Raw genomic sequence first — 16,437 nt, forward strand, 5'->3', positions numbered from 1 at the left:
TTCATAAGAATGTTGAAATATAGTAAAGGGTAAAGAAGCACATAAAATCATCCATGATTTCAATATCTAGAGATAATCACAATTTACATTTCCTTTCCGTCTCATTCTCTTCTTTTAACAGCTTTATTCAGGTATAATTTACATACAATATAATTTGCTTGTTTTTTAAGAGTATAATTCAGTGATTTTTGGTAAATTGAGAGTTTTGCAACCATCACCACAATCCAGTTTTAGAACTTTTCCATCACCCCACATCTGTCTTATATACACATATAAATGTGCCATACAATTGAGATCATACTGTATGTAGAATTTAAAATTAGTTTTTATTGTTAATGAGTGTATTATGAATATTTCCCAATGGGTTACATTTCCTAAGATGTGGAATTTTACATTGCTACATAAAATTCCCCTATGTACATGTACCTATAATTTATTTAATAAATTCCTTATAAATGTTGGACACATATTACTTTCCATTTTTCACTATGTAAATATGTCCCTGTATACATCTTTTATTATTTCCTCAGGAACAATTCCTACAAAGTAAATTGCCCTCTCTAAAGAGCATATAAATTGACTGAGCCACCATTAGGCCATTTTCTGAGACTGCACAGGTCACAAAGCAATCTGATCTTTGGGAATACAGCTACATTTTATAGGCTTCTTAGATAATGTTACTCTAAGTACTTTAAATATGTGGGGCTTCTCTGGGCTTTTTTTTTTTTTTGAGACGGAGTTTCACTCTTACTGCCCAGGCTGGAGAGCAATGGCGTGACCTTGGCTCACTGCAACCTCCGCCTCCCAGGTTCAAGCGATTCTCCTGCCTCAGCCTCCTGAGTAGCTGAGATTACAGGTGCCCGCCACAATGCCTGCCTAATTTTTTTGTATTTTCAGTAGAGACGGGGTTTCACCATGTTGGCCAGACTGGTCTCGAGCTCCTGACCTCAGGTGATCCACCTGCCTCAGCCTCCCAAAGTTCTGGGATTACAGGCGCGAGCCACTGCGCCCGGCTTCTCTGGACTTATTATGTGGAGACAAAGTACAAGGCAGTGGCTTTCAGAGTTTTTTGACCATGACCCTTGTGGGAAATACATTTTATATCTCAACCTAGTATGTACACACAGACATGTAGACACATGTATAACCTAAAGTTTCATAAAGCAGTACCTACTGTTACTAATTGTAGTGCACTCTGCTATTTCTTATTCTACCTTATACTGCGTCATTTAAAAAGTGCTGGTCATGACCCACTAAATTTATTTCCCAACCCACTAATGAACAATGATTCACAATTTGAACACACTGGACAGGGGGATAGCCAATAAAATTGAAAAGAGCAAGGAAATTAATGTATTCATGATCTCCTCTCCTGTCTCTTACATTTTTGCAGTAGCAATGTAAAGGAATCCTAAGAGAACAGACATTCTGGGAATAGCAGGCCTAGCGCTGCACAACTGCTTTCCTAGGCTTGCTCCTAGTACCAAGCTCCTGACACATATAGCAGTGGCAGTAATAACCAGCCCATAGTAAGGTTTGTCACAGGGACTGGTTGTAAGAACTGATTTGGTTGGTATAGCTGTGAGGGCCTGGCATGGTGTCCATGTGTGCCTCAATCCTAATTCTGAAAAAGGCTGACCCTGGGGGTGCTAATTAGATACACAGAGAGGAATGAATGCTGCCAGAAGGCCAAGTTCATGGCAATGCCACTGTGGCTGAGGTGCAGTCATCAGTCTGGAATGTGAACACTGAACTTCTCTCACATCTGATTCTTCACTTGACTGGCTTCATAGAACCCCAAAACCACCCCACCACCACGTAAATTGTGTCTCTAGGTTCTGTGTTGCTCACACTAAAAATTTCTGGGCCTTCTCATTTGGTGCATGTGAATGGTGCATATGAGTGAAGTCTAGGATGGGGCCTTAGCGTTAAAGCCCTGGGGTAGTGTGACTGCGATTGTTGGTAAAGAATGTGCAGTGGTTGGCATGACCTCAGAAATTCTGAAATGGGACTGCACCTGCAGACTGAAGTGTTCAGAGAACCAGGGAGGTGCAAGGACTGGGGAGGGTAGAGGCAGGAACCCTGCCTGCCAGGAAGAGCTAGCATCCTGGGGGCAGAAAGGCTGTGCTTTCAAGTAGCAGCAGATGTATTGGTATCTTTGTAATGGAGAAGCACACTTTACAGGAACATTAGGCCAGATTGTCTGACCAGAGTATCTCTACCTGCTTAAAATCTAAGTAGTTTTCTTGTCCTTTGCAGTATCTTATCAAACATCCATGAAGTACATCAGAACATGGGCTACTGCCCTCAGTTTGATGCCATCACAGAGCTGTTGACTGGGAGAGAACACGTGGAGTTCTTTGCCCTTTTGAGAGGAGTCCCAGAGAAAGAAGTTGGCAAGGTACTGTGGGCACCTGAAAGCCAGCCTGTCTCTTTTGGCATCCTGACAATATATACCTTATGGCTTTTCCACACGCATTGACTTCAGGCTGTTTTTCCTCATGAATGCAGCAGCACAAAATGCTGGTTCTTTGTATCTGCTTTCAGGGTGGAAACTGTAACGGTGGTGGGGCAGGGCTGGGTGGGCAGAGAGGGAGTGCTGCTCCCACCACACGAGTCCCTTCTCCCTGCTTTGGCTCCTCACCAGTTGTCAGGTTATGATTATAGAATCTAGTCCTACTCAGTGAAAGAACTTTCATACATGTATGTGTAGGACAGCATGATAAAATTCCCAAGCCAGACCAAAGTCAAGGTGCTTTTTATCACTGTAGGTTGGTGAGTGGGCGATTCGGAAACTGGGCCTCGTGAAGTATGGAGAAAAATATGCTGGTAACTATAGTGGAGGCAACAAACGCAAGCTCTCTACAGCCATGGCTTTGATCGGCGGGCCTCCTGTGGTGTTTCTGGTGAGTATAACTGTGGATGGAAAACTATTGTTCTGGCCTGAGTGGAAAACATGACTGTTCAAAAGTCCTATATGTCCAGGGCTGTTGTATGATTGGCTTGTCTCCCCCCAGGGACAGCAGAGCAACCTTGGAAAAGCAGAGGGAAGCTTCTCCCTTGGCACACACTGGGGTGGCTGTACCATGCCTGCAGATGCTCCCAAATAGAGGCACTCCAAGCACTTTGTTTCTTAGTGTGATTGAGGCTGGATATGTGATTTGATCTTTCTCTGGAACATTCTTTCTAATCATCTTTGTGTTCATTCCCTGAAAATGAAGAGTGTGGACACAGCTTTAAAATCCCCAAGGTAGCAACTAGGTCATAGTTCCTTACACACGGATAGATGAAAAACAGATCAGACTGGGCAGTGGCCCTTGACCCTTTTTCTTCTGTAGATAAGAGCATTGATTTTATTACGGGAAGAAGCCTTTGAGGCTTTTATGTATTCCACCTCGGTCTGGAATTTGTTTCTGTAAGGCTAACAATTGCAATATACTAGGGTAATCTGAGTGAGCTGGAATTTAAATAAAAAAGGAATTTCACCCCAATCTTATACTGACTTCAATAGAGATTTCAGACAAAAAGTTGTTTTAGTATATACTTATCAGTCATGAAAAGATAATTACAACTAAATGGCCTTTTTCCTTCCCTATTTATTTGGAGAAATTTAATTATATAAAAAAGTACTCAGAATATTTGAGTTTCCTGCATCAATAAGACATTTATAATAATGACCTTGTTTACAAATGAATTTGAAAGTTACTCTAATTCTTTGATTCATCAAGAAATAACTAGAATGGCAAGTTAAAATTTAAGCTGTTTCAAAGATGCTTCTGCATTTAAAAACAAATTTATCTTCGATTTTTTTTCCCCCCAGCAAATAAGACTTATTTTATTCTAATTACAGGATGAACCCACCACAGGCATGGATCCCAAAGCCCGGCGGTTCTTGTGGAATTGTGCCCTAAGTGTTGTCAAGGAGGGGAGATCAGTAGTGCTTACATCTCATAGGTCCGTAGTAAAGTCTTGGGTTCCTCACTGTGGGATGTTTTAACTTTCCAAGTAGAATATGCGATCATTTTGTAAAAATTAGAAAATACAGAAAAGCAAAGAGTAAAACAATTATTACCTGAAATTATATGACTTGGAGACAACTACTGTCTTCACTGGGCTGTTTATGTTTGCAGAATTTTCCTATGCAAATCTGTGTGTGTGTGTGTGTGTGTGTGTGTGTGTTTATGCATATTCTTACAAAAATGCAAGCCCAGTATAAATACTGCTCTTTTTCACTTAATATATTGTAAACATTATTCCAAGTCAGTGCATTTAGGTGTCATTTCTTATAGCTGGATAGTATTCCATTAGGATATACTCTTATTTAACTATTCCCCCTTTTGTAGACATTTGGATTATTTCCAACTTGTTCACAATTGTAAACACCACTACACTGAACAGCATCATCCCTATATCCACATGTACTTGTAACAGAATACAATTCCCTAGGAAGCTGGAATGCTGGAAGTCATGGTGATGTTCTTATGGTTACAGAGAATCTCTCTAAAACTAAAACCTCTTTCTGTTTTACCGCAGTATGGAAGAATGTGAAGCTCTTTGCACTAGGATGGCAATCATGGTCAATGGAAGGTTCAGATGCCTTGGCAGTGTCCAGCATCTAAAAAATAGGTAATAAAGATAATTTCTTTGGGATAGTGCCTAGTGAGAAGGCTTGATATTTATTCTTTTGTGAGTATATAAATGGTGGCTCTAAAATAAAGGGAAATAAAACTGAGCAAAACAGTATAGTGGAAAGAATGAGGGCTTTGAAGTCCGAACTGCATTCAAATTCTGTCTTTACCATTTACTGGTTCTGTGACTCTTGGGCAAGTTACTTAACTACTGTAAGAGTCAGTTTCCCTGGAAGATCTACCTCCTAGCTTTGTGCTATAGATGAAATGAAAAAAATTTACATGTGCCAGTACTGGTGAGAGCGCAAGCTTTGGAGTCAAACACAAATGGGTTTGCATCCTGGCCCTACCAATTATGAGCTCTGAGCCATGGGCAAGTGACTAACTCCCTGGGCCTCAGTTTCTCTGTAACATGTGTCAGACTTCATGGGTCCAGGTGAGGATTAAAGGAGATCATGTATTTACAGCACATGGCATGGTGCTTCACATAAAATAAGTATTTAGTAAATGATAACTGGTTCCTTCTCTCAGAAACTTATTTCTGGGCCTGCCAGGGGCCGCCCTTTTTCATGGCACAAGTTGGGTTCCCAGGGTTCAGTATTCTTTTAAATAGTTTTCTGGACATCCTCCATTTGGGTATTTTTTTCCTGCTTTCAGGTTTGGAGATGGTTATACAATAGTTGTACGAATAGCAGGGTCCAACCCGGACCTGAAGCCTGTCCAGGATTTCTTTGGACTTGCATTTCCTGGAAGTGTTCTAAAAGAGAAACACCGGAACATGCTACAATACCAGCTTCCATCTTCATTATCTTCTCTGGCCAGGATATTCAGCATCCTCTCCCAGAGCAAAAAGCGACTCCACATAGAAGACTACTCTGTTTCTCAGACAACACTTGACCAAGTAAGCTTTGAGTGTCAAAACAGATTTACTTCTCAGGGTGTGGATTCCTGCCCCCACACTCCCGCCCATAGGTCCAAGAGCAGTTTGTATCTTGAATTGGTGCTTGAATTCCTGATCTACTATTCCTAGCTACGCTTTTTACTAAACCTCTCTGAACCTGAAAAGGGAGATGATGCCTATGTACTCTATAGGATTATTGTGAGAATTTACTGTAATAATAACCATAAAAACTACCATTTAGTGAGCACCTACCATGGGCCAGGCATTTTACTTGGTGCCTAATCCTATTTAAATTAGATAAAAAAGTACCAAATAGGTCCTGACACTTAATAAGTACTCAGTAAATATTTTCTTCCCTCTTCCCTTTAATCAAGACTGTATGTGCCGAAGTAAATGGATGACTGAGCAGTTGGTGATGTAGGGGTGGGGGGCGATATAGAAAGTCAATTTTTGGCCGGGCGTGGTGGCTCATGCCTGTAATCCCAGCACTTTGGGAGGCTGAGGAGCGGGCAGATCATGAGGTCAGGAGATCCAGATAATCCTGGCCAACAGGGTGAAACCCCGTCTCTACTAAAAATACAAAAATTAGCTGGGCATGGTGGTGCGCACTTATAGTCCCAGCTACTTGCGAGGCTGAGGCAGGAGAATTGCTTGAACCCAGGAGGTGGAGGTTGCAGTGAGCCAAGGTCTCGCCACTGCACTCCAGCCTGGGGACAGAGCAAGACCCCATTTCAAGGGGGAAAAAAAAAGTCTATTTTTAAGTTGTTATTGCTTTTTTCAAGTATTCTTCCCTCCTTCACACACAGTTTTCTAGTTAATCCATTTATGCAATTCTGTATGCTCCTACTTGACCTAATTTCAACATCTGGAAAAACAGAACTAGAATAAAGAATGAGCAAGTTGAGTGGTATTTATAAAGGTCCATCTTAATCTTTTAACAGGTATTTGTGAACTTTGCCAAGGACCAAAGTGATGATGACCACTTAAAGGACCTCTCATTACACAAAAACCAGACAGTAGTGGACGTTGCAGTACTCACATCTTTTCTACAGGATGAGAAAGTGAAAGAAAGCTATGTATGAAGAATCCTGTTCATACGGGGTGGCTGAAAGTAAAGAGGAACTAGACTTTCCTTTGCACCATGTGAAGTGTTGTGGAGAAAAGAGCCAGAAGTTGATGTGGGAAGAAGTAAACTGGATACTGTACTGATACTATTCAATGCAATGCAATTCAATGCAATGAAAACAAAATTCCATTACAGGGGCAGTGCCTTTGTAGCCTATGTCTTGTATGGCTCTCAAGTGAAAGACTTGAATTTAGTTTTTTACCTATACCTATGTGAAACTCTATTATGGAACCCAATGGACATATGGGTTTGAACTCACACTTTTTTTTTTTGTTGTTGTTCCTGTGTATTCTCACTGGGGTTGCAACAATAATTCATCAAGTAATCATGGCCAGCGATTATTGATCAAAATCAAAAGGTATGCACATCCTCATTCACTAAGCCATGCCATGCCAGGAGACTGGTTTCCCGGTGACACATCCATTGCTGGCAATGAGTGTGCCAGAGTTATTAGTGCCAAGTTTTTCAGAAAGTTTGAAGCACCATGGTGTGTCATGCTCACTTTTGTGAAAGCTGCTCTGCTCAGAGTCTATCAACATTGAATATCAGTTGACAGAATGGTGCCATGTGTGGCTAACGTCCTGCTTTGATTCCCTCTGATAAGCTGTTCTGGTGGCAGTAACATGCAACAAAAATGTGGGTGTCTCTAGGCACAGGAAACTTGGTTCCATTGTTATATTGTCCTGTGCTTCCAGCCATGGGGTCTACAGGGTCATCCTTATGAGACTCTTAAATATACTTAGATCCTGGTAAGAGGCAAAGAATCAACAGCCAAACTGCTGGGGCTGCAAGCTGCTGAAGCCAGGGCATGGGATTAAAGAGATTGTGCGTTCAAACCTAGGGAAGCCTGTGCCCATTTGTCCTGACTGTCTGCTAACATGGTACACTGCATCTCAAGATGTTTATCTGACACAAGTGTATTATTTCTGGCTTTTTAAATTAATCTAGAAAATGAAAAGGTGGAGTTGTATTTTGACAAAAATCTTTGTACTTTTTAATGTTATTTGGAATTTTAAGTTCTATCAGTGACTTCTGAATCCTTAGAATGGCCTCTTTGTAGAACCTTGTGGTATAGAGGAGTATGGCCACTGCCCCACTATTTTTATTTTCTTATGTAAGTTTGCATATCAGTCATGACTAGTGCCTAGAAAGCAACGTGATGGTCAAGATCTCATGACATTATATTTGAGTTTCTTTCAGATCATTTAGGATACTCTTAATCTCAATTCATCAAATATTTTTTGAGTGTATGCTGTAGCTGAAAGAATATGTACGTATGTATAAGAGTAGAGAGAAATTAAGTCTCAGTACACTTCCTGTGCCATGTTATTCAGCTCACTGGTTTACAAATATAGGTTGTCTTGTGGTTGTAGGAGCCCACTGTAACAATATTGGGCAGCTTGTTTTTTTTTTTTTTTTTTTTTAATTGCAACAATGCAAAAGCCAAGAAAGTATAAGGGTCACAAGTCTAAACAATGAATTCTTCAACAGGGAAAACAGCTAGCCTGAAAACTTGCTGAAAAACACAACTTGTGTTTATGGCATTTAGTACCTTCAAATAATTGGCTTTGCAGATATTGGATACCCCATTAAATCTGACAGTCTCAAATTTTTCATCTCTTCAATCACTAGTCAAGAAAAATATAAAAACAACAAATGCTTCCATATGGAGCATTTTTCAGAGTTTTCTAACCCAGTCTTATTTTTCTAGTCAGTAAACATTTTTAAAAATAGTGTTTCACTAATACTTACTGTTAACTGTCTTGAGAGAAAAGAAAAATATGAGAGAACTATTGTTTGGTGAAGTTCAAGTGATCTTTCAATATCATTACTAACGTCTTCCACTTTTTCCAAAATTTGAATATTAACGCTAAAGGTGTAAGACTTCAGATTTCAAATTAATCTTTCTATATTTTTAAAATTTACAGAATATTATATAACCCACTGCTGAAAAAGAAAAAAATGATTGTTTTAGAAGTTAAAGTCAATATTGATTTTAAATATAAGTAATGAAGGCATATTTCCAATAACTAGTGATATGGCATCGTTGCATTTTACAGTATCTTCAAAAATATAGAATTTATAGAATAATTTCTCCTCATTTAATATTTTTCAAAATCAAAGTTATGGTTTCCTCATTTTACTAAAATCATATTCTAATTCTTCATTATAGTAAATCTATGAGCAACTCCTTACTTCGGTTCCTCTGACTTCAAGGCCATATTTTACAAAATCAAAAGGCACTGTGAACTATTTTGAAGAAAACACAACATTTTAATACAGATTGAAAGGACCTCTTCTGAAGCTAGAAACAATCTATAGTTATACATCTTCATTAATACTGTGTTACCTTTTAAAATAGTAATCTTTTACATTTTCCTGTGTAAACCTAATTTTGGTAGAAATTTTTACCAACTCTATACTCAATCAAGCAAAATTTCTGTATATTCCCTGTGGAATGTACCTATGTGAGTTTCAGAAATTCTCAAAATACGTGTTCAAAAATTTCTGCTTTTGCATCTTTGGGACACCTCAGAAAACTTATTAACAACTGTGAATATGAGAAATACAGAAGAAAATAATAAGCCCTCTATACATAAATGCCCAGCACAATTCATTGTTAAAAAACAACCAAACCTCACACTACTGTATTTCATTATCTGTACTGAAAGCAAATGCTTTGTGACTATTAAATGTTGCACATCATTCATTCACTGTATAGTAATCATTGACTAAAGCCATTTGTCTGTGTTTTCTTCTTGTGGTTGTATATATCAGGTAAAATATTTTCCAAAGAGCCATGTGTCATGTAATACTGAACCACTTTGATATTGAGACATTAATTTGTACCCTTGTTATTATCTACTAGTAATAATGTAATACTGTAGAAATATTGCTCTAATTCTTTTCAAAATTGTTGCATCCCCCTTAGAATGTCTCTATTTCCATAAGGATTTAGGTATGCTATTATCCCTTCTTATACCCTAAGATGAAGCTGTTTTTGTGCTCTTTGTTCATCATTGGCCCTCATTCCAAGCACTTTACGCTGTCTGTAATGGGATCTATTTTTGCACTGGAATATCTGAGAATTGCAAAACTAGACAAAAGTTTCACAAGAGATTTCTAAGTTAAATCATTTTCATTAAAAGGAAAAAAGAAAAAAAAATTTTGTATGTCAATAACTTTATATGAAGTATTAAAATGCGTATTTCTATGTTGTAATATAATGAGTCACAAAATAAAGCTGTGACAGTTCTGTTGGTCTACAGAAATTTACTTTTGTGCATTTGTGGCACCACCTACTGTTGAAGGGTTATAAAGCCATTAGAAAAGTAGAGAGGAAGTGATTTCGATCAAAAGGAAAAACTTTAGAAAAGATTCAAATGTTCCCTGAATCATAAAAGAGAACTGAGGGGACTACTAGAAAATAAAAGGTTGTTTTGTATTTTCATGTTGGTTAAGATACTGAGTAACTGGTATTAAGTGTTAGAGGTTTTTAGATAAATATTCTGCTTAATGATTATGAAGCTGCACTGAGATTTCTGAAAATGCTCTGTAGCTGAGCTTATTTAATAAATGTTCACTTGGTATAGGGGAAGCTACAAAGGCAGCCTTCAGTGCCCTTTTGTTTATTCAACCAAAAATATAAGGACACAATGTAGCAGTTATACTGGGAAGGTGCTGGGGGTGGTGGCAATGGTGAGCAGGAAGGCGAAGTAGATGTGGAAACAGAAATGATACTAATATCGGTGATGCCTTCCTTTTTTCCTGTAATAAGTGCTGTGCAGACAACATATGAGCAGTGCTGATAAATGTAAATGTATTTTTCATAGCTCATTAAGAATCAGTTTCAGAAAGAGATGTCTGCTTATTTTGCTACTTGAAGAATCCCTGTCAAACAGTCCTTTTGAGGAGATACAAGAGGCTGTCTCTATTTGTGACCTCAGGAATGGCTGTGACAAAGTGTCGTGAGCAGTCCTTTTCCTGTGGCACAGATCTGAACTTTGTGTGCAGAAAAATCTTGGCTTCAAGTGAGCCAAGATGCCCCCTGAGCATCAGCATCATAACTTCATCCTCCTATCTTGAAGTTCATGTTATAGTGACTTTAATGAAATCATAGAACACTGTTTCTTCGTGAACAATGACGAGGGAGAGGAAAAAACTTTATTGAAAAATAAAAAGGCAGGTAATTTAGATGAAAATATGTTACCCATGAGGTTTTGTTTTTGCTTTTTGTTTTTGTTTTTGAGAAACAGAATCTCGCTCTGTCGTCCAGGCTGGAGTGCAGCGGCATGATCTTGGCTCACTGCAACCTCTGCCTCCCGGGTTCAAGCGATTCTCCTCAGCTTCCCAAGTAGCTGGTACTACAGGCATGCGCCACCACAACCAGCTAATTTTTGTATTTTTAGTAGAGATGGGGTTTCACTATATGTTGGCCAGTCTGGTCTCAAACTCCTGACCTCAGGTGATCCTTCTGCCTTGGGCTCCCAAAGTGCTGGGATTACAGGCATGAGCCACCTTGCCTGGCCCTACCCATGAGTCTTGACTAAAACATTCTTCTATCTGTAGAAAAGCCCAAAAGAACTTTTCCAGATTCAAAAAACTTGACACTTTGTAATGGTAATGTCTACATTAAGTAAAAAGAAAAAAAAACCACTTAGCTTCAGTTTTCAAGTGTTTACTGTGTTGTCATGCACTTCATTTAATTCTCAACACCTGCCCTATGAGGTAAAAAGTACCATTTTACATATGAGTAAATTACAGCTCAGTGGATAAGAAACTCGTCCAAAGGTACAGGTTCAGTCAAGTGGCAGAGGGTTCTTTTTGTTGAAGTTAGGTATCAGTTAAAATTGACCTTGTAAAATCACATCAGCATCAATATACATTAATTTAACAAATATTTATTGAACTTTACTGTAGGCCAGATACTTCTCTAGGTACTGGGGGGTACAATGTAGAAGAAAATAGAATTCCTGCTCTAATGAATTTATATTTCAGTGGTGAAAGATGATGTGTGGACAAACACATCTAATATATTTTGACAGCAATGGGTGCTAAGAAGAAAATAAGACATGGTAATTGGATAACAATGGAGAGAAGTCAGAGATGGCCTTTTCTGAGGAGTGACATGCTCAGAATCGAATAAAAAGAGCAGGAGCAGCCTTTCAAGGTGGGTGCGAAGGATATTCCCGGAAGAAAGAATAAGTGTTGCAAAAGCCCCAGTGGGAAAAAGCTTGGCAAGCTGAGGTGGTAAAAGAGCTATCTGTACTAATGTCTCTTGTACTGAGTTAGCAAGGACAAGAGTGGCAGGGGGTGGAACTGGAGAGATAGCAGGGACCACATCTCACAGGATCTCGCCAGCCTTTTTAAGGTATTTGGATTTTATTGTTAGTGCAACAAGGAGCCACTGGAGAGTTTTAAACAGTAGTGGTGTGACCTACTGTTTCAGAAAGAGCACTGGCTACTATGGGAAGAAAGGACAGTAGGAAGACTAATAGATAATGGTGGATTGAACTAAGATGGTAGCAACAGATAGGGAGCTATGGTAATGTTCAGTATCCACTTTGGAGATAGATCCAGCAGGACTTGCTGACAGACTGCATGTAAGGGCTGAGGGAAAGAGAGCTAGCAAGGTGACTTCTAGTTTGTGACCTGAACTAGGTAGATGGTTGTGTTAAAAATGCAGTGGGTATTTCAGTCTGAAGCTCGGGGGCAATGAAGGAAAATAAGATAAATGTGTGCAAGTTGGCCGGGCGTGGTGGTGCACGCCTATAATCACAGCACTTTGGGAGGCCGAGACGGGTGGATCACCTGAGGTCAGGCGTTTGCGACCAGCCTAACATGGTGAAACCCCGTCTCTAATAAATACAAAAAAATTAGCTGGGCATGGTGGTGCATGCCTGTAATCCAAGCTACTTGGGAGTCTGAGACAAGAGAATCGTTTGCACCTGGGAGGCGGAGGTTTCAGTGAGCTGGGATCGCACCATTGCACTCCAGCCTGGGCAACAAGAGCGAAACTCCATCTAAAAAAAAAAATGTGCAAGTTATTGGTACGTATATATTTAAGCCTTGGGACTGAATGAGATTACCTAGAGAGAATGAAGATAGGGAACATTCTTGAGCCTGAGATCCTATAACATTTAGAAGAGAAGCTAGCCAGGAAAATTGAGAGGGACTGGCCAGTGAGAAAGAGTAAAATCTGAAGAGTATAATGCCATATGTTGAAGCTCAGAGAATTATTGTTTCAGGAAGGCAGAAGTTGTCAATTATATCCAACATTGCTGAGAAGATGAGTAAGAAATGTAAATGAGTAAAGGCAGGAACGGCTATTGAATTTGATAAGACAGAGGTCCTTGGTGACCTTCATAAGAGTCATTTCAGCATGACAAGGATGCAGACCTAACTGGAATAGATTTTCAGGGAAGACTGAGAGGCAAGGAAGGGGAGACTGCAAATATACACAAATCTATATTTTTGCTTTGAAGGGAAACAGAAAACAGGACAACAGCTGGTTTACAGAACTTTTATTTGGATTCTTTCCTTGTCTGTTAATCATATAGGCTGCACCTGGGCATCATCGTGCCCTTCCTTTTTGATTTGGCTGTTTTGCTTTTAATCCTACAGGCATTTCTTCTGGCAGGAGCCTTGTACACACTCTGGGTGGTTCATGACCACTACGGACTTGCCCTTTCAAGGCAGAAGCCTGTGATTCAAAAACTTCCATTCCTTCCAATCGACTATTATAAAACTCATTTTTTCTAGTGCCCAGACTCCTTTACCTTAGGATCCTGGGCCAACTGTCACTAAAGAAAACAAACCATTTCCTCCTCCTGGGGGAATGTGCTTCTTTCAAGAAGGTGCTTAGAGAATAGACATTCTAGGTGACAGCAGTTATGAAAGAGGTGTCTCTAATGAACCTAACACTTCTTCCAACATACTCCAGGTTCACCCTCCTTTGAAGACAGAAAGTACTACAACTTCAGTTGCCACCCTAGTCAGGTTCATAAGATTTACTCGGTAGGTTAAGAGATGGTGCTGAGAATGAAGTCCAGAGTTTGAGGCTACAAGTGGCATTTGCTTATCCTTTGGGACTTCTGTGGCAGGGTGTGGAACCAAATCAGATTGGTTGCATATCTGTTTCTCTTCCTGGAAATACAATTCAAATACCTTCATAGTCTGTGACAGCAACTTATAACCAACAGGCAATGGTATTATTTTTATTTGTTGATGGCACTCCCCCATAGCCAGAACTTCTACTGAGTCATTCATCGTGTATTCCAGGAATACTTTCCAAATGGAGTAGTGAGGCACTTCCAATAACAGTTATGTAATCTGTTAACAGTGGCTCAAAATGACATGTGAAGGAATGATATACTTCTTTTTTCAGACTCACAGATCTCATATGTTAATTCAGTCAACAAGTACTTAGGGCTTATCACATGCCAGGCACAGGTAATATGACAATAATGAAAACAAAAACCCTTGCTGTCATAGAATTCGGTTTCTAGTGGGAAGAGACATACATTAACAAATCATATATAAGTAAAACATTAATTATGGTGATAACAGAAAAAGAAAGCAGGGGAGAGGGATAGTGTCTTAGTTCAGGTTGCTGTAACAAGAGTACCATAGACAGGGTGGCTTAAACAACAAACATTTCTTTCTCACAGATCTAGTGGCTGGGAAGTCTAAGACCAGGGTGCCAGCATGAAGAAGTTCTGGTGAAGGCTTACATTCTGGTTTCCTCACAGTGAGGGCTCTTCATGCCCTTATAAATGCACTAATTCTATTACCCACATGACCTCATCTAAAACTAACTCCCAAAGGCCAAACCTCCTATGTTGAGATTAAGGCTTCAACATAGGAATTTTGGGGGGACAAAAACATTCAGTCTCTAGCAGATAGGGGCCACTGTGGGAGGGGATTACAATCTTAAATAGGGTTGTCAGGGAAGGCTTCATGAGGGCAAAGACCTGAGGAGGCATGGAAATGATCCATGCAGATGCATGTCTGGGGAAGAGCATTCCAGGCAGAGGCAGTGGGAATGGACCCTCAGGTAAGAGCATGTTTAGCAAGTTCAGAGAAAAGCCTCTTAGGTCAGGTCTGGAGCGAGAGTGGAAAATGTAACAGGACAGATCATGTAAAGACTTGTAGACCACAGTTAGAGGCTTGGACAATAACTCTGAGGACGATATGAAGGTATTGGGAGGGGGTGTTGAGCAGAGGAGTGATATGATCTGGTTTATATTTTAGATTATTCTGACTGCTATGTGGAAAATAGGGTTGAGAGCAGAGGGGAAGGGCAGCACACCAGTTAAGACCACTTCCCAAAAATCCAGATGATGATTGGCTTGAACCAGGACAGTTGCTATAGGGAAGTGAAGCAATCAAATTCTAGATATTTGGGATCTGCTGACAGGTACATAATGGTGTATGAGAGAAAAGGCAGTGTGAGAATGACTCTGAAGTCTGTGGCCTGAGCAAAACAGAAACCTGGAGTTGCCATTAGCTGAGATAAAGTTTCTGGGTAAAGATCAAGAGCTCAGTTTTGGACAAGAGGGGTGTGAGATTTCTAATAGACATTCAGGTGGAGGTGTGGGGAACACACCTGGATGTGATGAGCCTGGAATTCAAATTCACATGTGTGAATTTGAAAAAAGATTCAGAAAAGAGGTGTGGACTGGAGGAGCTATCCACACACAGATAGCATTTGAAGCCACAAGACTGGGGGTGATGGCGCAGGGAGTAAGTATAAATAGAAAAGAGAAGTGGTCCAAGGACTCAGTCCTTACATCAGAGGTCAAAGAGACAAGATGGAGACTAGGAGATATGAAGGCTTGTGCAGTGAGTGTTTCGGAGAAACGAAGAAACTGTTTCCAGAAGAAAGGAGAGGTCAACTGCTAACAAGTCAAGTAAAATGAGAACTGGGAAATGAGTTGACAAGAGCAATTTAGCTGGCGTGATCAGAGAATGTTTAAGAGATAATGTGAGGGGAGAAAATGGAGGCAGGAAGTATGAACTACTCTTTTGGGTCATATTGTAAAGGAAAAAAATGGGGTGATTTTACTTTTTTTTTTTTTTAAAGATAGGAAAAAAAAAGTATATTTCTATGCTGAGGAGAAGAATCCAGTTGAAGGGGAATACTGTGGCTTCAGGAGACAAGACAGGAAAACTGCCTAAGCCACATCCTTCAGCAAGTGAGTGTTCAAGTGGAGGGTTTGTCTTTGCTTGGGGCACGGGCGGTTCATCCACAGTGAAAGGAGAGAAGGCAGGGCATGTGGGGTTGGCTGTAGAAAGCGGGCAGATGGGGTGGGAACTTATGAAGACTCTTCTGATTGTTATTTTCTCCGTGAAGTAAAAGGAAAGGTCATTGGCTAAGAATGAAGATGGACGAGCAGGTGCTGGGAGTCATCCAAGAGAATGAAAGAATGAATAAAATAGAGAAAAATACAATGCTATTATATAAACCTATACATTTAAATTACTTTCCTCTTCAAATTAGACCCCCTGGAAGGCAAATCTCTGTCATGTTAAGTTTTAGAAAAAGTCATAATCTACTTGGAGCTAAGTATGAAGAATAAGGTATATGATTTAAACCATGTAATTCTATTTTTGCTTAAACTGGGGAAGCCTTTAAGATAACTTAGAGTGTACCCATTAAAAAAGATAAAAATGTCAGCTTCCCCTTCCCTTGAAATATAGTATGGCTCAAAGGTAATTGATGTTCATAACCCTAAGGTACTATAACAGTCTGAAGCAAAATATTAAATGTCTTTTGTAGT

At 39.8% G+C, this 16,437-nt stretch overlaps 1 protein-coding gene across 1 annotated transcript in view; it reads left to right on the forward strand.

Moving 5' to 3' along the window:
- ABCA1 (ATP binding cassette subfamily A member 1) overlaps positions 1 to 9,927 on the forward strand; it is a 147,353-nt gene extending 137,426 nt beyond the window's left edge. Inside the window, exons 45-50 of the mRNA XM_003809239.4 lie at positions 2,260 to 2,401; positions 2,772 to 2,906; positions 3,851 to 3,954; positions 4,534 to 4,626; positions 5,286 to 5,529; positions 6,471 to 9,927. Coding sequence (XP_003809287.2) covers positions 2,260 to 2,401; positions 2,772 to 2,906; positions 3,851 to 3,954; positions 4,534 to 4,626; positions 5,286 to 5,529; positions 6,471 to 6,611 — 859 coding nt within the window. The 3' untranslated portion in view covers positions 6,612 to 9,927. The remainder of the gene's footprint in view (positions 1 to 2,259; positions 2,402 to 2,771; positions 2,907 to 3,850; positions 3,955 to 4,533; positions 4,627 to 5,285; positions 5,530 to 6,470) is intronic.
- Positions 9,928 to 16,437: the final 6,510 nt, after the last annotated feature.

Source organism: Pan paniscus, chromosome 11, assembly GCF_029289425.2.
Source record: "Pan paniscus chromosome 11, NHGRI_mPanPan1-v2.0_pri, whole genome shotgun sequence".
Taxonomy (NCBI): domain Eukaryota; kingdom Metazoa; phylum Chordata; class Mammalia; order Primates; family Hominidae; genus Pan; species Pan paniscus.